Here is a 23,175-nt window from a genome sequence, read left to right on the forward strand (position 1 = left end):
CCCAGGAATGTTCCGTGTTGTAACTTATTATCCTCTCCTTAATTTAACCTTGCCTGGTATCTTCTGGTTCAAAATAATTTCAAGAATATTCTACTCTGTGTGTGAATTAGGTTATTTATATTTAAAAGTCATAATCATGTAATGGGATGAGGCTGCCTCTCTCTAAAGGATTAATAGTTAAGAGAACACGTGTCTGGAAATCAAAATTCATGAATTGTCTGAATTATTAAATATTCTTTAAGAAGTAACATGGCAATGTAAATCAGCCATAATCAGACTCTATGAGTCAGTTACTCTTCAGGACTGCGTCAGGTATTAGAATATTAATTGTTTTTTGCTTCTTTAGTACCTGAATAGTTAATTTGATGATACTTTAGTTTCCTGGAAAAGTTAATCATCATTATCAAATACTTAATTTACTCCCCAGAGTAATTTATACCTCATAGGCAGAATTTGGTGGATTAGTTACATTTTTCTGTTGTGAAATTCTTGGTGAACATATGCATTATGTGTTTGTATTTTAGGCCCCAATTTTCTTCATTAATGTAGGTATGGCTTTTCGGTTTGAATCCCACCAGTACTGCAATTTTGGCAGTGGCCTTCTCCTCCCCAGCCTGATCTTTTCGAATGGAAAATTTAAACAATCGTTTCCTTCAAAAGAAATGCTTGAAAACACGTTTTGACTGACAAATGTGGCCTGTGTTAGATTTTCCGTTGGGTGGTAATTTTTGTACCTTTTATGGCCCCACAGATTCCATTACAAATCATGAATTAGCTAAAAGTTTAAGTTGTGCAGCTCTTCTGGCATCCTCTAAGAAATATTCAATTGATTCCACCTTCCTCTCTGCTCATCTACAGGACATTTGTTTTTATCTCTGTGTGTCCAGTTTGATAGTTTTCATTTTGACATTTTTTTCATTGTCAGATGAGTTGACAGATAATGTCTGGGGAGATGCCAGATTCTGCCTCCTGTGGTCTCTGCCACCTCCTTGAACTCCCTTCCTTCACTGATAAATATGGGCATTAAAATGTGTACCTGATAGCATTTATCTTAAGATAATATAGGTAAAGCATATTTTAATTTTTATTTAGTTTATATATTTTATATTCTATTTTGATCCCCAAAAGGCTGAGGGAGCTCCCAAATGGTGGTGGTACAGTGCCTGGCCCACGTGGTGGGATGCATTCTCTAGATGTTTAGTTACTGTGTGTGAGTAAACACAGGCCTATGGAATTGAGTGCTGGTGCTCCTTACACATCATCTGCTGGCCGCCCCTCCTGGCCCTGCTTGCATGATGTGCAGTGCGCTCGGTGCAGTGCCTGGGACGTAGGAGAGAGCTAATCCATGTCAGCCATTGTTATTATCATCTCATTTATCTCTCACAAAAGTGCTATCAATATTGTACTACAATTATGCTTATTTTGTACACGAGGTAAACTGAGGCTCACAGAGATTACATCACTTTCCTTGGGTCACACAGCTATGAAGAGGTGAGGCCAGGGCACAAGATGAGTTTGTCAAAATCCTGAGCCTGAGCTGTTAACCCCTAAGCTACACTTTAGTGTCTTATGGGTGATTTTTAATTATTTTAGCTTATTGAGAAATTAAGATGTGCTTTATTGTGTATTCAGAGTATTTGATTATAATAAATTTCAAGTTCAATGATTTTAAGTAAAGGAACTCCAAATATTATGAAATTGGACCATGAATATGCAAAGAATACTGACAAATCTTTGAATATCAGTAAATACCTCTGCAAATGCAGTGAAAGGCTAATTTAAGCCTTAGAAATCTATGACAATTCTTTTTAATGCCTTTTAATTATGTTTAAAAAGGTAATTAAAAATTTAATTTTATTTAATTAACCATAAATTTACGAAGTATGAGATTAATTTGTAAAAAAGAACATTCGCTTTTGAGCTCATTTAACTTAACAGTTGTTAAAATTAACTGCACCTTAAAAAAAAAAGCCCTTAATCAGATTTTCCTTTGTAGTGGTTTAATTCCCATCTAGCGTTGTGAGATTAGCCAATTTTCTGCATTTTAGACATTAAAAATACAAAACTGGATAGTAATCAATCATGAAATAGTTATTAAGCTTTTAATATGTGCTTAACACCAAGCAAGATGCGATGAGATAGAAAGAGGCATATGGTCCACGTTGTCCAGTACTTTAAAATCTACTGAACTGTACAAGATGACACATAACTGAGTGCTAAATTTTGCAGATCAAACTAAGAATTTTGCATGTAGTTTAAAGTGATGCGGCCCTCACAATGTCTCCTTTAAGAAATGTAAAATATCCATCATGTCATGAAAGATGATGATAAAACTGGTTATTGATTTCATTGTATCAGATGGAGACTTCTAAATGTGTGAAATGAAGAGCAGGATAACAGGAATCAGTAATAAATATGCCTGTAGATTTTAGGCTTCCATTAAACGTATTCTGACAAGGTACGCTGCTTTAAGGTACATAATCTTCTCCTTTGCTCACCGTCTGCCCTTGCATTCTTCTTAGCCAGCAGGTCTATTGTGATCGGCCGAGGATCCCTTGTATTGCTGCTCTTCCTCATTAATCTGTCTGGAATCCCTTTTGCAATACCCTTTCACCCTCTTGATTTCTATTTTTCCTGCCTTTTTGCTTCAATTCAGTGTTCACCACTATATTTAAACAGTTCATTAAAGTGAAGAAACTTAGAGTGACTGATTTAGCTGTCTGCGTATGGGTGTCCTCTGGCTTGCTCACTTTGGCATTTGTGGAACACCCAAGTCTTGGCTTTAGCTGGCTGAAAATATCAACCAAATTCCTGGTTATCATATTCTTGTTCTATTCTCCTACTCATGATTTTGATTTAACCCCTGAGTACTTTGGCTTCTCCATCTGGGGTTTAAAACTCTGTCCTTGCTTTCTTTGAAAATGTTTTATTATAAAATGGTTGATTAATACATAAGAATATATGTAGTGTACACATAAGTTTTAAAGCCTGATAATAAAAGGATTGCATGTGAATCTACCTTTCAACTTAAGAACTTGAACATCACCAGAAACAATGAAGCTCCCCTTCCATGAGCAGATTCCCTTCCATGAGCAGATCTCCTTCCATGAACAGATCCCATTTCATGAGCAGATCCGCTTCCATGAGCAGGTCTCCTTCCGTGAATAGATCTCTTTCTGTGAGCAGATCCCCTTCTGTGAGCATAACTCCTTCCATGAACAGATCCTCTTCCATGAGCAGATCTCCTTCCGTGAATAGATCACTTTCTGTGAGCAGATCCTCTTCTGTGAGCATAACTCCATCTAAACTTGTGAGTGCTACTTGCTGATGACGCCAAACAAAAAATGTCACTGAGCGTGCATGCTTTGGCAGAAATGATGATATGCAAGCAACAAAGGTCATTTTTGAAATTTAATGAGGAGGAGGAAACTAATATTGCTAATGACCTACTAAGGGCATGTCTTTGCTTGATGTTTCCACATGTTATTTATGTTAACCCTCTAAATATTGTGTAGCATAATCCTTTTCTTTTTTCTTTCCTTTTTCCGTTTTATATCTGAGGATCAGAAGTTTAAGAGAAATTGAACAAATTAAGATCACAGACCAGAATTAGGGTTTACATTTATGTCTTTTGATTCTTGATTTAGGGTTCTAATATATGGTACAGGAAGATAAATGTGTGTGTGCGTTCACAGGCATATGCGTACATACGTAGCATGTCATTACTCTGTAGCATTCAGTATTTGAAATACGTTTTCAAAGTTACTTCTGAAGAAAAATATGGCAAGTGAAATTGCCTTTTGTGTGTATTTGTTACATTTGAGTTTAGAAATGCATTTTCAAAGTGCCTTTATTCCGTCTCGAATGGATGGCCTATAGGAAATGAAGACTGTTCCTTTCCAGGTGTAGCACATTCTCTTTCTGAACTCATGTTGGGGTCTTAACTCTGTTCTCCTCCTTTGTCTTGCTGACCTATTCTGACAAGAGTACACAGCTCACCCTGCTGGGCCTCCTGGAGAGGCCGGGGTCTGAGGCTGGGCCCAAGAACTCTCTGTGTCTTCTGTGGTCCTGGGATGGTTCTCTAATAGCGAACGACTGGGGGAGGAGGACCAGAATTGCCTCCTCTCTAATGGGCTTCCTGCTTCTGTCTTTCTCACCTCCACTGGGTTAGTACAGTGCACACTCAGTGACATTTTGTGTTTGGCGTGATCAGCAAGTAGCACTCACAAGTTCAGATGGAGGAAGAGCCTGGAAACCAGAGTGGTTCTGGCCCAGCTTAAGAAAAAGGCTCACTGAGACTGAAAAGGAAGACTTTTAAAAAGCAAAGTGGTGAGCAGAGCTGCAAATTGAATTATTTGCTTATTCTGAGATGTAAGGGGCCAGAAAGAACCTGTTAAACCGGAAGTCTGGCATGTCGCTGCCCTCACTTCCTTCGGATCTTACTGGAATGTCACCTTCTCATTGGGGCCTTTGCTGACCGTCCTGTCTAAAAGGGCAGCGTTCTCGACCCTTCTTATCTTGCTTTCTTTTTCTCTTATCACTTACCTCCAACATATTATTTATTCCATTTGCGTAGATCTTGTGTCTTTTCTGTCTCTCTCACTGTAATGCAAGCTCCATGAGGGCAGGGGTCATTGACTGCTCTCTTTGCTGCATTGTTCCCACCCTTGCCTCTTAGTTTGTGCTCAATAAATCTTTGCTGAGTGAACAAAGGATTGAATAGGTGAACCTTTGAGGAGGAGATTCCAGAGAAGGACCTTCCTACAACGCTGCCATTGTTATTCATGGAATCATCGTGAAATACTTTTTAACAGGAGAGTAGACTAGAGACCAGAGATGATGATAATTTTATATTCAGTGCTGAAGCATAAGGGAAGAAAAGGCATTTTTGCTGGGGAAAGAGCAGCTTATGTGAGGCGCAATGAATATTTGTTAAGTTTATATATAAAAGCACTGCGATGCACTGAATATTTATGTCCTCCCAAAATTTGTGTGTTGAAACCTAATCTCCAGTGTGATGGTGTTTCTAGGTGGGGCCGTTGGGAGGTGATTAGGTCATTAGGTGATAGGTGACTAGGCTCCACCCTCATGAATGGCATTAGTAAAAGAGACCCCACTTGAGGTTCCTTATAAAAGAGACCCCAATGAGAACTCTGCCTTCTTCCACCATGTGAGGTTGCAGTGAGCAGGTGGCCATCTGTGAACCAGGGGGTGGCCTGTCACCAGCACTGAATCTGCCCATGCCTTGATCTTGGACTTGCCAGCCTCCAGAACTAGGAGAAATAAATGTCTGTGTTTATATGCTATCCAGTCTATGGCATTTTTGTTATGGCAGTCCAAACAGACTAAGACAGGCACTATGGCCAGCAATTTCTTTCTAAATCTGATCCAGATCTGTGTTTTTCAGAGTAATCTCCTGGCTCTTCCCCCTTCCTCACACCCCCTGCCCTCCACCACATGCTCCAGCCAAATGGATCTATTTTCCAGTTCCTTACTATGAGTTTCCTCTCTTGCACCTGGAATGGGGCTGCACTCCCTCCCTCTCTGTTTCCACCCCTCTTTTTTCTCTTTCCTTCTCTCTCCCTTCTTCCATTTCTTAATCGTTTATTAATTAACTCCCATGGGCCAGTTGCTATGCTGGGTTCTGGGATTACAAAGATGAATATGAATTTGCCCTTGTCCCTTAGCTCTATGTGTTCTCAAGTGGGGGACTGTCACCCCATCGTAATTGTCACTTTGCGGTGACAACTGCTCTGACGTGGACCTGGAAAGCTGTGGGGCTCTGGGACTGGGAGGAGGCCAGCTCAGCTCAGAGAGCAGCACCACTGGTGCTGAGCTTTGATGCGTAAAACTAGATTATGCTTCTCACGGGCTGAGGGTGGGGAGCGAGAGGGAACATTCTGTCAGTGACGGGGAGCCCCGAGTAGTCTTACAAGAGTACTCCTCACACAGTTCTTACAGATTTGCACAGCCTGCCGTGTGACTCTTGGCAAAGACAGATTGCCACCCAGCACGTGCACAGCTGGGGTGCAGGATTCATCTCCACCTGTGTGCTCACCAGATGACACATCCAAGGTGCTCTGTAGGGGGTCTGATCCTTGGCACAAATCCAATGAAAAATTAGTTTCTATTCTAGAATAACTTTAATAAAATTTTGTTGATGTAAACTGATAGCTGATTCTTAATATGACATATTTTGCTTTGTTAACCATGGCCTTTGTGTTTGTGTTATAGAACTATTCTTTTTGATGTCTCGTGACAAACGTTAGATAATCCTTTCAAGTTAGGTGAAGTCAGTGTGATGATCATAAAGCTGGGCATTTACGCAACAGTTTATCTACTTTCTAAAGTTCTTTCTTGTGTCTGATCTCATTCAGTCTCTAGCCTTGTTTGTTAAGCAGTTACCAGAATTTCTAATTAGAGATGAGGAAACTTTGGCTCAGAGAAGTTATGAGACCTGTGAGTTGGCCGGCACATGACAGGGATGGGTTGAGAATTCTAGCCTCTTGTCCGCTAAAGCAATGCTTTTTCCGTGATACAATCTGCTGTTTTTGTAAACTATTAAACCTTGTGTCACAAATAGGAAGAACCAGAGAAAAGAAGTAAAAGAGGAGAAATCCACATGCTGCTATTTACTGGGAACCTTGTCGTGCGTGTGTATACATTTTAGGCGTGATGGGGGTGGCTTGTGTTAACCAGAATTCTTCTGGTTATAAAAGGGAGAGATTTGTTAGCTCACTTAACTGACAAGCCTCGTGGTTCTGGCCTTAGGAAAAGTCAGATGCAGGTTCTCAAATGATGCTGTCAGGACTCTCTCCTGATCTCTCGCTGTGCTTACCTCTGTGTTGGCTTCATCATTATTGAGTGGTAGCCTGATGATGGTCAGCAGCTTCAGTTTTATAGCCTACTAAACTAACCAGACCGTGGAGAACGAGTACCTCTTGCCTAAGAGTTCTTGTTGAAGTCCCAGATTTGGGCTCGTGGACACATTCTAGATATGTGTCCCTTTCTAGATCAATTCCTGAGGCCAATGGTGCAGTGTTCTCATTGACTGGATGGAGTCATGTTGTGAGGGCAAGGGGGACACATGAGATTGGAGAGAGGAATCCTCTTACTTCCCTCTGTCCTCGGATCTCTTTTTGTGTCCACTTGCCTCTCAGAATCAGACTATGCATGAGTGGCAAGTCATGACATATAACATTTAAAATTAAACCTAAGTAGAGAGATAGGATGTAAGTGAGTAGGAGTTTAGAAAAGAGAGGGACTAATGGCTCAATGGCTCCCCAAATGCAATCAAGATATACTGCATGGGGTGGTCCTTGAATTGGTGCTGAGAGTGTATGAAACTTGGTCGTGGATCACACCATTAAAGAGGATTAAGCATCTTCTAAAACTCTGCAAACCATTTAAGGAGATGATTTTATACTCTTGGAAACTAATCGCTTACCTGGACAAGTCCAAATCCCATGATTCTTAGGCACCTTGTGAATGTGGAAAGGACCATTGAAGGGCAATCAGCTCAAAATCTGTGATTCTGGAATTTAATGGTTTTTCTTTCTACTTCTTTCTTTGGAAATTGCCATTTTAAAAAACCCAGACTAGTCACAGAAGGAGTCTGTGATTGTGCCTTGTCTGAAACTGGTGTTAGTGATGTCAGAACTTGGCTGATCCATTTTTCTTCTTATTTCTTCATACCTGTTGCTGTTACACCTTGTCGTTTTTCCTATGTCTGTTCTTTTATTCCTCTGCACCTAGTGCTTACTTCAAGCCAGGCTAAATGGCTTCCCTGCTTAGTTAGGCATAAAACACTGAGAATGTTCTGGTGTGTGTATCTTCACGCATGCTGGGAGATTGAAGGTTGGAAGGCTAATCTCATTCAGCATTTTCTGTGGAGGAAAAATAATACAGTTTATTTGACCTTTTATTTATGGAAATGGTTAAAGTAAGGGTTTTAGTACTTTTTATAAATTTAAATGAAAATATGGAGAGAAAATGAGATATTCTTAAGCTAAAAGTGATGAGAGTATCTAGATCTTTCTGTTTGTTGTCGTCTGGGATTTTTTTTTTCTTTCAAGCTCTTCTGGTAAAAGGAAGTCTTCTGGTTGCCTCGAGGATAATAATGCCTGAGAAAACTGAGTATTTAAATACAGACACGCCTCAACAAAAACAGTCATTCCGTGATCAACTAAGTGAACTTTGGAAATTTATACAGAAACTTATACTTCTAGAATCATATTTTATTAGCTACCCATGTGTTAATTATTAATTTGTGTTAATTAGAACCTGGTAATTATGAATGTAAAATGGGGATTATATGGGCTATCAAAAATATGTTTTTGTATTTCTTGATATTTGGGCTTTTCAAGAAATAAGAACAGTCAAAGTGATGTAACCATCTCAGTCATTAGCAAGCAGAATATTCCACTGGCCTGACAGTTATCGTCATTATGCTAATGACAGGAGATGGGGCTCTAGTCAGATTATGCCTTAGCTACTCCAGTCCCCTGAGGAAACTGTAAAAGTCAGCTCATTGGGTTGCAATTAAAGAAGTTTATTTAAATACCGCCAAAATCATAGGTACCTCAGCACACAGTATGCCAAGGGTGTGTGCTGGAAACCTTTTAATCTCTAGGTGTGGCCCATCTTGTAACTATGTCTATAAGCATCTACAGACTTGACATTTGGCGATACAGCGTTGTGTAATCGTATCTGTATGCTTTGCCTTATGAAATAAGATGAAAAGTTCATAAGGAAAGGGCATGCTGGTGGTGATTTTGTGTCTCTCCCTCCTCCATCGTGCGGTCCAGGCTCAGAATGGTGCCCTGTCACTGACAAGATGGGCATGGGAGCGGAAGACTTAGCTTTCTTTTTTTCTTTAGTAGCTGTACAACTATTAATGATGATAATAACTATTATGGAGCGCTTGCTTGTTATTCGCCAGAAACGTGTATTAAGACATTTGATCCTATTCTTATAACCTATTAAATAACATTATTTAAATATTATTGTTGTTATCACTATTTTACAGTTGAGACCACCAGGCACAGAGTGGTTGGTGAGTTGCCGAAGGTCGCACAGTCAGTGGAGTTGCTGGGATACTGTGCAGATGTCTGGCTGTGCCCCGCAGCCTCTCACTGTGTCGCCTGCTGATAGAGCTGTGTCTGGAGGCATTGCTTTCCATTTCAGCAGCTTCTTTGGCTCCGGCCTCTCCTGAATGGGATTTGTGATTCCTCTGTTTACTTTTCTTTTTCTTTCTTTCTTTCATTTCCCCGCTTCTGTTAGGTCAAGTACAAAAGAGATTTTGAAGAAAGCAAGGGGAGAGGGTTCAGTTTCGTTACGGACACTCCTGAGCTACAGAGGCTGAAGAGGACTCAGGAACAAATCAGTAATGTAGGTGACCTTTCGTCCAGTGATGTGGTAGCTCTCACTTGTGTTTCTGGATGAGAGAGTGAGACTGGATGGCTTGGAAGTGCTCTTGTTGCTGTGGTGTGCAAGCAGTCCTCAGTGTGCTCGCAAAATATGCCAAGTTCATCTGTTCAGTTCTTCCCCTTTGATTTCATCACAGTTATCTAGAGCCTAACGCTCACACTGCAATGACTATATTTCTGAATACGTTTGTTTAATTAAATTGATTTCCTAACTACATTTACTAAATAAATCAATTAAATTAAATTAATTAAATATGTAGTCGGAAAATAGCCGTTGCTATTAAAAGGAGTTATTAGATAATTTAGGATCTTATTCCACTTTAAATGGTTCTCAGCTTTTGAATTTTTCCAAAATAGGACTTTTATAGTTAAATTTTAAAACCTGAACAGTGGACTTTTTGCTGTGGGTAAGCATGCAAAATATACATATAAGGTTAAGTATCTTGAGAAATCTCATATATTTGCTAATTATGTATATATAAGATTTCATACTTTAGATATTTGTTAAAATGATGTATTACATCTAATTTCTGAAATAAACATTGACATAGGAAGTTGGTTTGGATTTGAAAGCTGTGTCTTATAAAGTAATATAATTTTCTTGAAAAAGAAGGTTGAGACTAGCTGAAGTTCACAACATATTAGGGAGCAAAAGGTTCAAAACATTAGGGATGAAAAAGTGTTCATACAGTACTTACTAAAGGTAGATAAACAGATCTTCTTAAGTTTTGTAGTTCATGTCCTGTAATTGTATTTCTTCCAAAGTATTATATGAAGTGTCAAAAGGTGTTTTTTTGAGAAAAAAATTATTTCCATGTTAGGTATCCAAGAGGAGATGTGAATGAAAATCAACAACTGTATACATGATGTAAAAGTATAAGCAAATATGTCACAATTCATATCAGTTTTCCTTGAGAAGTGTATTTTGTGTGCCCTTCGTACAGTCACTAAAATTTGTATTTCTAGATGTTCTAAGTGGTTAGCCTTAATTTCCAGAAAATGTTGAATTAGCAGATGGTTTTAAACTCACTGATATTTGGCCATCATCATTATGCATATATGTATCATGAAAATTTGCAGATAAAATTATAGTATATAATTTGAGAAAAAATTTTGCCAGAAGTTCAAAACTAGAATTGATTTGATGTTTAAAAAATTCTTTAGAGAGGGAGAGGAAGCCGAGTAAACACTTGTTTTGCCACATTCCCTAAGGTTTATCCACTCTTTGCTTTTTAAATGGACATTTTATGTTAGTAAGGACTTTTTTTCTTTGAAGAGAAAGGGTTGAATTTTAAAGGTTCATGGCTTTTGTCCCTTAGTTTTTCTACCCCGTTTCAAGAACCCACCAATCATGATGCTAAAGATTACACCCCTCATCTTTCTTTCTCTTCATTCTTTCCTTCGGTCAAAAACCTATTTTTGCTTTTAAAAATGCAATTTAAAGATATATTCCACCTGCAGTTACATTTAGTAGTGTTTCTTTCTTTGGATTATTTTTGGGGAATTTTTTTTTAAAATAAAAATAATACTTCACAAAACAAAATTATATCATAAATCTTCAACTATCTCGGAAATTTATTTCAAAAAGAACTAAACGTTTCTACTTAAGACATCCACGTGACAGCTAACGTAAGGATTGCCGTTTATTCAAAGGTAAGTCTTTTAATTTATATTCAAATTAAATCAGTATTCGTATTTAATAAGAAAAGAACTGATCGTTTCACCAACCTTTATCATTAGCAGGAAAATACATTTTATTCAATACCAGAGGCTGTTTGCCGATCCATCCTTAATTATGCAAAAACGTTTATAACACAGGTACGTATCAATCTATATTTATCATATACATAGCACTATATACAAGATACCATTTAGCTTAAGCCTATAATTTAGACACTGCTGATTTTTGAAAGCATATAACTTAGATAACGTCTTAAGAATTTTTTGTTTTTTGCGATTTTCTTGACGTTAGCAACCATAGAAGTCTTACAAGTAATTCTTTTGGCCATGATGAGGCATGTTAATGTTTAGATAGCAGTAAAAAATATATAGATTTCATAATATTACTGTTAGGGATTTACTCTTGAAGAACGGAAGCTGTTAAATATTCTGGGGTCTAGTGAAGCTTTTCTTCACTAATAAGGCTGCAACATCATGAACTTTTTCCGGGGCCTCACAGAGTTTTCCATATTACTCAAGGATATTTTTTCTATAAGAAACTTGGGTTCATCTGATAGGTGGTACTTTGGCCGGTCCAGTTTTCCACATTACTTTCAGATAAACCCACTGCAATATATTGGCCAAATCCCCACGGATATTTTTGATGGTGAGCTGGATTGTGTCTGTTTTGAGAGGAAGAAGGTAAGAAAGTGTCCAGACTGGAGAGACAGAGAATCTTCCTGCTGGAGATCCTGAAATGGAGTCGAGTCATTCTGAAAATTATAAGGGATATGAGATTTGAGCTCCAAGTTTAATGCAGGTTGATGTGGGTAGCTTAACTAAGTCAGGGTTTTTGCAATCTCTGTTTTCCCATTTGCTTCATTTTCTTATTTGTTTTCACTTTCTTTTGTCTTTGAATATTGTTTGGACCTTTCTAAGCTGCCTGTAATGCCTTTTGGACTAAAGAAAGTATAAAGACATAAAATAGTGGATTTAATGACAACTCCTAGGTGTTTGGGGTAATACGGATGAATGGGCATTTTTGATTCTTTGTGTCTGTGTCAGTGTTATGAAATTTTTTCAGCTACTCTCATATTCATTTGTCCAAGATTTGAAATCATTTGGAAATACCCACTCAGTCTGTACATGTTATTGAGATGGGGGATAGACCACACTGTAAATTTGAAACTGTGTGTAATGAAAGGGGTGGGAGTGGGTCTAGTCTTGACTTCTTTCTTGTGGGGTCTTTAATGACAACATACTGAATGAACTTGGGAGATTTATTAAATGGTGCAATTTAAAATTCTTCTGCTATATTACTCACTTGATATAGCTGCAGAAAGAATAAGAAAAGAGGCAGCATTTCAGAATTTCCTGAATGGTTGGAAAGAAACAGAACCACTTTCTAAAATAGAGAAAATGTTTTTCCATGAAATTCAAGAAGATGTCTCATTGCGTCCCCCAGTCAAATTCTAGGGCATAGATTCAGAAATGGCAGAAATGTCCTAGTACCTCTCCACATTTTCTTTACTTACTGTTCTTTTAGGAAATCTGTTCTTAAAGGGCAGTGTACAAACGTGAATTAAAGAAGACTGTCTTTGGTCATTTTAACAACCTTCTTTCTGTTGTCCCTATAGCTTATAGTGGGTAATTGTAAAGGCTGTTTCTAATTCAGGTGGTTGCCATCTTCAGGTTTGTAAGTGGTCCGTTCAGGGTACCTGCAGCAGGATAGCAAGGCAAGAGCAACACCAACATCAGACATCTAAGGGACTCAGTCCAGCCTATGAAGATTATTGACGTGTTTCATTCTGCCCGTTTACACCCTAAGCTGCACTTTCAATTAGCTGAGACAGTCTGTGGATGAATTGTGAAATAAAATGGTAAAGTCCAACCCCAAGAGACGTTTACTATCTTTGTGGTGTAGATAAAATCTAGATGTTTATTTTCTAATTTATTTCAGGTGGTGGAGAAATGTTATATGAAGGAGAAGGGGGAAAAAAACCCCTCAGATGACAGAGTCTTGTATTTTATAGACTGAAATGGTAAGTGTACCAAGATTTGTCAAGATTTGTGCCTGTTCTTGACTCACAGAGGAAATGATTGTTGCGTGTGTGTGTGTACATGCATGCATGTATGCCTGTGTGTGTTGGCTTCAGTAGGAATCTTTAGAATCCCCTTTTCCTAGATCACTGGTCCCACCAACATTACAGACAATAGTATTTTCACCTGCTCTATATTCTTTCCCTTACCCTGTTCAGTGTCTATAATTTTGGTTTTCCATCCTGTTTCTCAAATGCCCTTTTTTACTACCATTTTCAATTTAGCATACTCATTCATAAGAGACACTTACTTGCTTTACAAGAAAAGCTAAGATTGAAGTCTTTTTTCAACATTACAGAAAAAAGAGTCTGTTGGTAATTTGATAATGAAATGTAATTATTTTTAGTTTTTTTGAAACAGCTACATAATTTTTCATTGACTTCTCAGAATGCAAAATAAATCACATGCCCATTAATAGGCTCACGTGGAGACGGCTGATTTCGTTCCCTGAGACTTTGTGTGTTAGCTTCAAAAATATTAGATTATTGGAGGTAAACATGGGCTAATAATTGAATAGCAGTGTCTGTGGACTATTAAAAGGTTGGATTCAAAGTTAGGTCGAGGGTAAGGATGATCATGTAGGGATCTGGTCTCTGTTTGCCATTTAAATAAATCATTTTGACAGAGACTGACTGTGGCCATGTTCAGGCTGCTGACGGTGTGAAATTGAGTTGTATGGTGGACAGGAGACAAGCAGTCAAGAGGAATCCCCAAAGGCAAAATTTGTTATGTAATTGGGTCAACTCATGCATGAGAATGCATGCTAATTGTAAACTGGTGGCAAAATTATAGGGTTTGAGGCAATTAGGTCTCGTATGAACCCAAACAACTGACATAGGATTTTTCTTTCTTTTTATATTCAGCAAACATAAAAAAAGGTTTTGTTTCTTTTTAAAGGCGAGAAAACTAGAAGTTAGAAAGTTATTCAATGTTGAAGTAGATTGTTAATTTTATTCTTTATACAAGAAGCGTAACTGATAACTAATGAAAAATTTATACGAAAGCTTCTGATTTTGAGTTGTAAAGTTTAGTACACTAAGTAGTTTGAAAGGAGAATGGGATATTATTTTTCCTTTTCTAACACAATTTTAGTGCCAGCATCCACATTTACTATGTGAATTTTTAGTCACTCTTTTCTTTTTTGGTGAGGAAGATTAGGCCTGAGCTAACTTCTGTTGCCAATCTTCCTTTATTTCCCTCCCCCGCCAAAGCCCCAGTATATAGTTGTAAGTCCCTCCTAGTTCTATGTGGGGTGCCGCCAGTGCATGGCTTGATGAGCAGTGTGTAAGTCTGTGCCCAAGATCTGAACTGGCAAACCCTGGGCTGCTGAAGCAGAGTATACGAATTTAACTACTCAGCCATGGGGCTGGCCCCAGGATGGTATTTTTCTTATAACTCATAACTGGGTCAGTTAACATAGATGATTAGTTATGAGGTCAATGGTTTAGATTTTAAGCCCTTGAAAGCTAGTATTTTCCTAGAGTGAATTTATGTTACTTTAATGGACTGTACCTTATCGCCAACTTTTCTCAACCAGTAACTCCGATGCATTCCCGAGTAATCGTGGGTCAGTAGCATTATCTTTACAGCAAAGATCAAATATGTCAGAGGAAGTGATAGAGCAATAACACCTATTTTCCTTCTAATACCTAACACATTTGTGAGTGCTTTATTCGTTTTGGAACACTTTGACATACCCAGTCTAATTAGATCCTCTGAACAGCCTCTCTTCAGGGAAAGTTTTTCTATAAGGAATTATACTTTCATGAGAAAAATGTATGGAAAATTACCTCTTGGTCCTTCCTCATCTCCAAATGTGTGGTTTGTCTTCCAGCTGGTTTTGCTTTATTTTTCCACCTAAGAGAAGAACTTCAAAGGTTGATCTCTTCTTTTTATCCTCATTTTTTTAGCCACAGTCACTTAAAGAAACAAATACATCCCAGACCAGTAATTACTTGTGCATGGCAGGTATAAGAGTTGTGGTTGTACCATGGTATTGTCTAAAGGGGAGGTTTGGGAAGGGACCTCCAATGAAAGAATGAACACGTACGACTTCTTGTTGGAAACAGAGATGAAGAATCCAGCAAATAATTTCTGAAGATCCTTCTTTTGTGAAATCTCTTTTTCCCATTCCTTTCTTTGCAATCCCACTGTGTTCAGACCTTTATCCCACCTGGATTATTGCAGGAACTTCCTAATTGGCCTTATCTCCTTCCAGTTCTTTCTGCTTCTTCCATTGTATCTTAAACACTGTCATCAGATGAGTCTTTCTAAAATATGTCTTTTGTCAAGACTCTAATTATGACCCACTAAAAACTTTCCTTGGACCTCCACTTTGAGTCAGATAAAGTCTAATCTAAGCTCCTTAATTCCGACCCTAAGGAGCCACCACAATCTACTCCTAAATTATTTTTCATCTTATATTTCACTGCCCTTCAATGCTATTGTTCCATTTCTTTTAGGCCTGGCTACGTACTCTGTTCTGGGCTTTTGCATAAGTCGTTCCTCTCGTTTGGAACAATTCACACTGTCTGTAGATGACATCCCCACCCCCTGATCTTAGACACACAGTCAGACCCTGGCCACAGTGGTCTTTCTTGTCTCTGAATCATGATGGTGCTTTGTATCATAGTACTGTTATCTGTACCACTTGTTTCACACATCACAGTCCACATTTTTGTTTTAATTAACATTTAACGTGGTATGTGTTTTAACCTTTCCAACTACTGTCATGAAGATGAAGATCATCCATGTCTTTTTCAGTGTATGTTTTGTATCTCCAAGAATGCATATCATGGCGCTTTGCACTTTGCCTTTCGTCACATCCTTAATTTCGGCCCTCCTTCTGTTGCTTGGGTTTTGACTCTTCTCGCCTGCCACAGCACTGCCTCTTCTCCCTCCTAAGCTCTTCTTATGGTTTCTTGCAAAGTCCCTAAAGTGCACATGTGATCATGTCACTCTCTCCCTTAAAATCTGTCAGTGACTTCCATTGCCTTCGGGATAAAATGCAAAACCTTTAGCATGGAATGTGAGGCTGTCCCTAGTTTAGTGCCAGCTGAGGTCTCCAGCCTGGGTGTCCGCCTTGGACCTGAGCCCTACCCACTTCAGACTTCTGCCTGGAAGGCCTTTTGTACCCTCTTCCTTGCTTCCTCTCCCTCCTCGTCCTTGGCCTTACTCTTCCTCTCACCACCTGGCACTCTGGTTCCATGACTGCATGGTGAGTTGTCTTCCTTCTACTCTGAACTCTCTGAAGATTCGGGCTGTGTCTTTTTCTCTGTAGCCCCAGGGCCTAGCATGCAGCCAAATTTGATAAACGAATGAATTGACTTCTTTTACCAACAACGCTTCTTCCCGTTGCTTCTCAGTGTGCCCAAGGCTGCTGGCTCTGGGATGCCTCACGCAGGACTGCCCCTGATAAACACACCCATTTTGATACTTTGAAGAGTGAATCTCTCTAGCCTTGCTGAATTTCATCTTATGATGGAGATCGTTACAAGGAGTTCTAATCTTTCTAGGTTTCTTTTAATCAACCATCTCTTAAGATCTGTATCATTATCACTCTGACTTTCTTCCTTAAAATGCCCAGATCTTTCCTCTATTCTCTAGCACAAAGTAGTTACCTAATAAATATTTGTTCAGTAAATGACTGAGTTCTTTTAAGGGTGTTGTTTCCTCAAGGGAAATTTTTTGTTTTCTTTTTCGGAAGAGTTTGCCTTTCCATCCACTTCTCAGCCTAGGCGGATAAAATCTTTCTTAAGATATGCGCTACAGTAGAGTAGAGAACTAACCTATCTTTTGAACACACAATTGCTAATGTCTAGAATAGTGCTCAACATATGGCAGATGCTCTGTAAATGTGTCGAGTAAATGAATGAGGCAGTAATACTCAAAATATTGACTGATTTTACACATTCTTCCTCTTGAAACCTCTCTTTGCAAGAGAGTTCTTAGCTTCTAAAATTGCTTTGAATTTGTCATTTCTTTTGTGCTGCTTGACAAACACCTATCTTTCACTTTCTATTTTGACTTAAATATGCAGTGATTTCTATAGTTTTATCAAAAAGATTGTAGCAGCATTCTCTCAGTAAAGCAGGACCAGGCTTTCTAATGTGGCATCTATGAATTTCATTATATTGGAAATGCCAGGACTCCCCCTGGTTTAAAATGTCATAGCCAGGGAATTCTCTTTGGTGTCTAGGTATCTGAAAATAATAGGGCTTGCATTAGTCTGCGCCAGCTGCCGTAACAGTATACCACAAGCTGTGTGGATTAAACATCAGAAACATATTTTCTCACAGTTCTAGAGACTGGAAGTCCCAGATCAAGGTCCAGTAGGGTTAGTTTCTGGTGAGAGCTCTCTTCCCAGCTTGCAGATGGCTGCTTTCTTGCTATGTCCTCACACGGCCTTTTCTTGGTTCACGTGCATGAGAGAGAGAGACCTCAGGTGTCTCTTCCTCTTCTTGTCAGAACATCAGTTGAATAGGATCAGGGCCCCACCCTTGTGACCTCACTTAACTGTAATTACTTTCTTAAAGGCTCCACCTCTAAATACAGTCATACCAGGGGTTACGTCTTCAAGATATGAATATTAGGGGAACCCATTTCATTCTATAACACGGCTAACTGAGAAATGGTCTGCGTACATGACAGGGTAATTTTGAGATAAGTAACGTACATTTTGCGATTGTAAGTTACTAGGATAAGCCAGTTTCTTTAGTGGAGGTAGATGACACCACGTGGTGCCATTCCAGGAAAACTTCGACAATCAGTTTTTTTTTTTCCTATTTTCAAACTGAACAATCTTAACTAAAATAAAATTTCCTTCTAGGTCCTATTTCCAATCCTTAATTGGACCTTTCAAGCCTTTTTATATTTGTGGTTTTGAGCCATAGTCATTTATAGAAACAAGGATAACTTACAGTAGTAATTATGTTTTTAAGTTTTCCAGGTCTCAGTTGAATTATGGGGTTTAGACGGTAGATTTCAGGGCAGGCCCAGTGACGTAGTGGTTAAGTTCACACTCTCTGCTTTGGTGGCCCGGGGTTGGCAGGTTTGGATCCCTGGTGTAGACCTACACGCCACCTATCAAGCCATGCTGTGGCAGTATCTCACATATAAAGTAGAAGAAGATGGGCACAGATTTTAGCTCAGGGCCAATTTTCCTCACACACGCAAAACAAAAACAATATAGATTTCACGTGTTCTGTGCTGGCAGTTTGGCCTGGGCAGATGTGAAGAGCAAGGAGGGCCGAGATGTGACCATAGAAAAGAAATATTCCTATGCTACAGGGAAAGTCTAATAAAGGCTAACTTTAAAAAAAAAGTCTCAATTTCCAGTGCATTGTACAGATTTAAAATTTTAAAAAGATCTGAATTTTCTTCCAGATTTTCTTATACCTTTTGGAACATACCTACGCTAAGTGCATACTGAATGTTAAAGAAAAGCCAGAAATCTTACATATGCATTTGTGGAGTCCCCAGATGTGACTATCGTTAATAATTATGCCACATCATTATAATTTCAATGGATTTTTGGAGGTAGGTTTAAAACCTGTTGTTTTTTCACTTAATAAGTGGAATAGTCAAATAACGTTTTAGCTTATTAGGAGGACATGAATCAAGGAAGATATTATACAGAGACTTAATTAAAACCCGTTGGTAACTCCAGCCAAGTTTGTACAATTAAAGAAGATTGCATGATTGGAAGTTAGAAGCAAGAATGTCTTTTTATTTTGAGTCTATGCAGATATGTTCTCTAATTTGCATTTCATTTTCCTAGAAGAATTATGTCATGAAAATTGCTTTTCTTTTGTTTTTGCTCGTACTTTCTGGTTTACCTTTCTTTTCTTTCACCATCATCGAGGCTGCTTTGTGGCCTTTTTCTCTTCTGTACAGAATCATATGCAAGGCTGCCTGTAAAAGGATGGCTTTAAACTTCTGTTTGAAGGACCTGTTGCTTTTGTGAAATGTCCCCAGGTTTGGTTCCAAGGACAAGAATCAAGAAGTTAGGATCATTTTTTTGTTTGCTCATATTTATGATTGAGTTTTCCTCTTGTGGCTATATTGACTGTAACGAAGTCAACTTTTAATTTGTAATTTGCTTTTGTATCATTGCATTCTTAGAACTACAAAAGTGTCAGAATTTGCCTGAATTTGGCGAACTGTTTAAAAGAGTATAGTAGAAAAAAGAAGAAAAGACGAAAACCTTAAAAAATCATTCCATTCTTAACACTTGTTATTTTTTTTTAGATGTTTTTTTTCCTTTTTCTCCCCAAAGCCCCCCAGTACATAGTTGTATATTCTTCATTGTGGGTCCTTCTAATTGTGGCATGTGGGATGTTGCCTCAGCATGGTTTGATGAGCAGTGTCATGTCCGCCCCGGGGATTCGAAGCAACGAAACCCTGGGCCACCTGCAGCGGAGCGCGTGAACTTAACCACTCGGCCACGGGGCCAGCCCATTAACACTTGTTATTTTTGATAGAGAGAATTGATTTCCCCAGAACAAACTGATTTCAGTATTTACTTTGGTTGTGTAATTATGAGGCCTTTGAAGGCAAGTGCATTTCTTGTTCATGTTTGAATCCTCTGGAACATGGTGCTTTGACTGTAAAGAGTAAGATAGAAGTTGCCTTCATAGTTACGTGTGCATCTCTGTTTGTTCATTCAGCACTTGCTGTGGACATCTTGCGTTACACCAGGCCCTGTAGATTGCAGAAAGAGTGAGAAACCACTTTTGCTTGCGTTTGTGCTTGTGTGAAGATGCATGAAGTGGCTGGGAAAGGCTTTCTTGGAGAAGGAGAGCCTTAGTGCAATGGAAAGGCATTGGAAAAGCATATGGAAAGGCATATCTGAGGGAGAAGATGGCTTTGCAAGGAGCAAAGGAAGGAAGGAATATGATAATGTTAGGAACACTCAAGTCTACGTGTTAGGGTGCAGAGAGAGACACCATTACTGAAATGTAGACTGAGGCAAGATTATTAAAAGAGTAACATCATATTTTCAAGTGTGTGTATTTTCACTATCTATAAATCCCCCCCAAATTCTCTAAAAGAAACCACTTTTGAAAACAATTACTGACTAAATGCACTTTATTGAGTGTTTACTATGTGCCAGGCACTTTGCTAGGAGGTGGGGGATATGACGAGGAATAAAGTAGATATGACCCCTGACCTCACAGAGCTTGCCATATACCCTCTAATAACTATATAACCTCTAGTTGCCCATTGTGCTAAATGCTTGATAGACAGAACACTGGGTTAATATCACAGGGGTAACTGACCAGGTTTGAGAACTGAAGGAATTGAACCTTTGCCATCACTATTTTAAAATAATTTTTGAAGAATTTTTCTGAGTCATTTTTTTGAATAGTGATTGATCCTGTTTGTTTCTATAATAGGTGCTGTCAATTTTGTTCTTAAGTTTGCCTGTCTCTCTACATCTGTTTTCTCTGTTCTCTGTTGGTTTGTCAGTATGGGTTTCCAGAAAATTATCATTCAAATTAACCAAATGATAGTATTATATGTAAACTGTAAAAAATTCTCATTTGTAGAAGAGTATCAATCAGTTTATTAATTTCAGGATGGTTAAAAAGATTAAATATTTGTATAGATTTAAAAATTCAAACATATGTTCCTTCTGTTTTGGTTGTCAGTGCTTAAGAAGTTGAAAGATTTTGAAAGTAAAACTGTGGCCATTTTTCTTCATCTCTTTCCTACCCCTAGCCCCTGTAGTGATAGTTTCGAATTAAAAATTTTTCAGGACTCGGTCCAAAATATTGAGAAAACATTTTACCTTTTAAAAACATCATGTATCTGAAAGAGCCGTGTATGCACATGTGATGTGTATGTTTTGTGTACACATGTGGAGTGCACATACGTGGTAAGTAGGAAACTACTGGAAGGAAATGATAAACATTGGTTAGTGCTGTTTAGTTTCCACCTTCGGTGTTCTTGGCCCGGTCTGTGCTGACAACGAACCTCTGGGACGTCCCCTCATTGCTGTGGGGTCTTTTCCTGCCAAATATTGTTCTCTTGCAAGATTAAATAGCTGAATCAGTGTGGCCCGAATCTTGAGCCTGCTGAGAATATTAAGACTCCTGCAGGTTGTAATACAGATTAGCTGGGGAGAGCGCTGTTGGAAAAATAAAGTGAGTTTCTCTAAACGAATTTAACAACTGCTGAGAACCTTTTTGTGTCCTCCAGCATGAGTGTGTGTGCTGGCACTTAACCATTTATTTCCCTTATTTTCTCCAAAAGTTGCTCCAGTCCACCCCTGGGCATTTATTGTAAACATTTTCCTAACTGCATTTCACATTTATGTTTTGCCAGATAAGACATTTGACATGTTAAATTACTAAGTACTGGGAAGGGTAAGTCAATATTTATTTAAGGAGGAAAACCATTTTTTGTACTTATAAAATTAATTTAATGTCGCTTGTACAATTAAATAAACCACACCCCTGGGTTATTTAGAGAAAACTGATTCGCATATTGCATTCTGATCACAGGCTTTATGTTAGAGGTCAAAAAATTGTGAACTATTTAGCAAGAGGCAGGAAAGATGGCTGAAATTATTTACATTGCTTCCAACCTCTGTTGCATTACCATTTCTGCTTCTAGGGTTGGATTATAACATTTGAAGGTTCTAAATTCTGCAAAGATTATGGTGCTTCCCCTTAAGTGAAATAAATTTAAAAATCAAAACAACGATGCTAAACTCTAAGGCATAGAACACACAGATAACCTGAAAATAATTAGTAGTTTGTTAGATTTTCTGATTCTGGGCTTCTGGGTGGGTTCACTGAACTCTTCTATTTTGGGAGCCCCTTACCTCGCTTATGTACGAAGCATGTGCCCACTCTGCTTATGAAACAGTCCTCCCATCTGCTTCTTACATATTACCCATTTGTCTCCTGACACCTTGTGTATGTGTGTGTGTGTGTGTGTTTCTCAGTACAGGTGTCTGTGACTGCGGTTTGTAAATGGCAAAGCACAACACAACTGTAACACTATTAAACTGATCAGTGCTGTGTTTACTTTTGCAGATTGCTTCTTGGATTATTACAATAATATCTTTAAAAGATAAATAATTAGTTGAATCGTTGTTTTTTAACTTGTTTGGCAGGTTCGAGCCTGCCCTCATGAAATAGCCTGTATTTTGCTGTTACCCTTTATGGGAATGTTAGACAAAGCCCCACCTGACCTCAAGCCTGTGTTTTCATAATACTTTGGAAGTTAGCTTTTGACTCTACCACCCCATCTGTAAAAGAATTGGGCTAGAATTGAGGTCTCGTGACCTCTAGCCTGGTTGGCCCTTCTCTTTGGAGGTGTGACTCTTTGAGTGACGGCGGTGGGCATTGTTGAAATTTGCATTCAGAAATGGACTTTCAAAGTACATTAAAAAAAAAAGGATTTCTAGGTATTAAACTGTAACTTCTCTAAAATATTAATGGCTGAAAAAAATGGTTAGTTCGAGTAGACAGAATATTAATGTGTTGTCCTTAGTAAATGCCGTCGGGATTTCCATGCCTCGGATCCCTGATTTCAGTCTAACATGACAATTATAGCCTTCTTTTAAGTTGTGAAATATATCACACATACAAAACCGTATATAGAAACTTATATACAGTTTAAAGAAGAGTAATAAAATGGGCACCTAGGTACTTACCACCCAGCTTAAGAAAAAGAGCATTTTGGAAGCCTTTGAAGGTTGCCATGTTTCCCTTAGGTTTACACTATCTACCAGCAACACAGGGGCCACAGCATCTTGAAAACACAGATTTTCATAGTGAAAAGATGAAATGATGCTCTGAAAATCCAGTTCTCATGTATGGAAACAATATAGGGGTTTTGGGGAAAACCTGACTGGCTTCCTGCACCATTAAAGTTCACACAGTCTCGAGGGCTTGTCCTCATTTAGCTGTTCAGGACTCAGGCATGAGCATGTCAGTCATTGTGTCACTGTGCCCCCCTGTTTGTACTTAGATGA

At 38.6% G+C, this 23,175-nt stretch overlaps 1 protein-coding gene across 1 annotated transcript in view; it reads left to right on the plus strand.

Annotated features, from left to right (window-relative positions):
• The window catches only part of LOC124249075 (LIM zinc-binding domain-containing Nebulette-like), a 210,469-nt gene that overhangs the window by 167,359 nt on the left and 19,935 nt on the right, over positions 1–23,175 (plus strand). Inside the window, exons 4-8 of the mRNA XM_046679848.1 lie at positions 9,283–9,390; positions 11,172–11,246; positions 12,780–12,967; positions 13,048–13,129; positions 18,573–18,725. Coding sequence (XP_046535804.1) covers positions 9,283–9,390; positions 11,172–11,246; positions 12,780–12,884 — 288 coding nt within the window. The 3' untranslated portion in view covers positions 12,885–12,967; positions 13,048–13,129; positions 18,573–18,725. The remainder of the gene's footprint in view (positions 1–9,282; positions 9,391–11,171; positions 11,247–12,779; positions 12,968–13,047; positions 13,130–18,572; positions 18,726–23,175) is intronic.

The sequence above is a fragment of the Equus quagga genome, chromosome 12, assembly GCF_021613505.1.
Source record: "Equus quagga isolate Etosha38 chromosome 12, UCLA_HA_Equagga_1.0, whole genome shotgun sequence".
In the NCBI taxonomy this organism is placed as follows: Eukaryota; Metazoa; Chordata; class Mammalia; order Perissodactyla; family Equidae; genus Equus; species Equus quagga.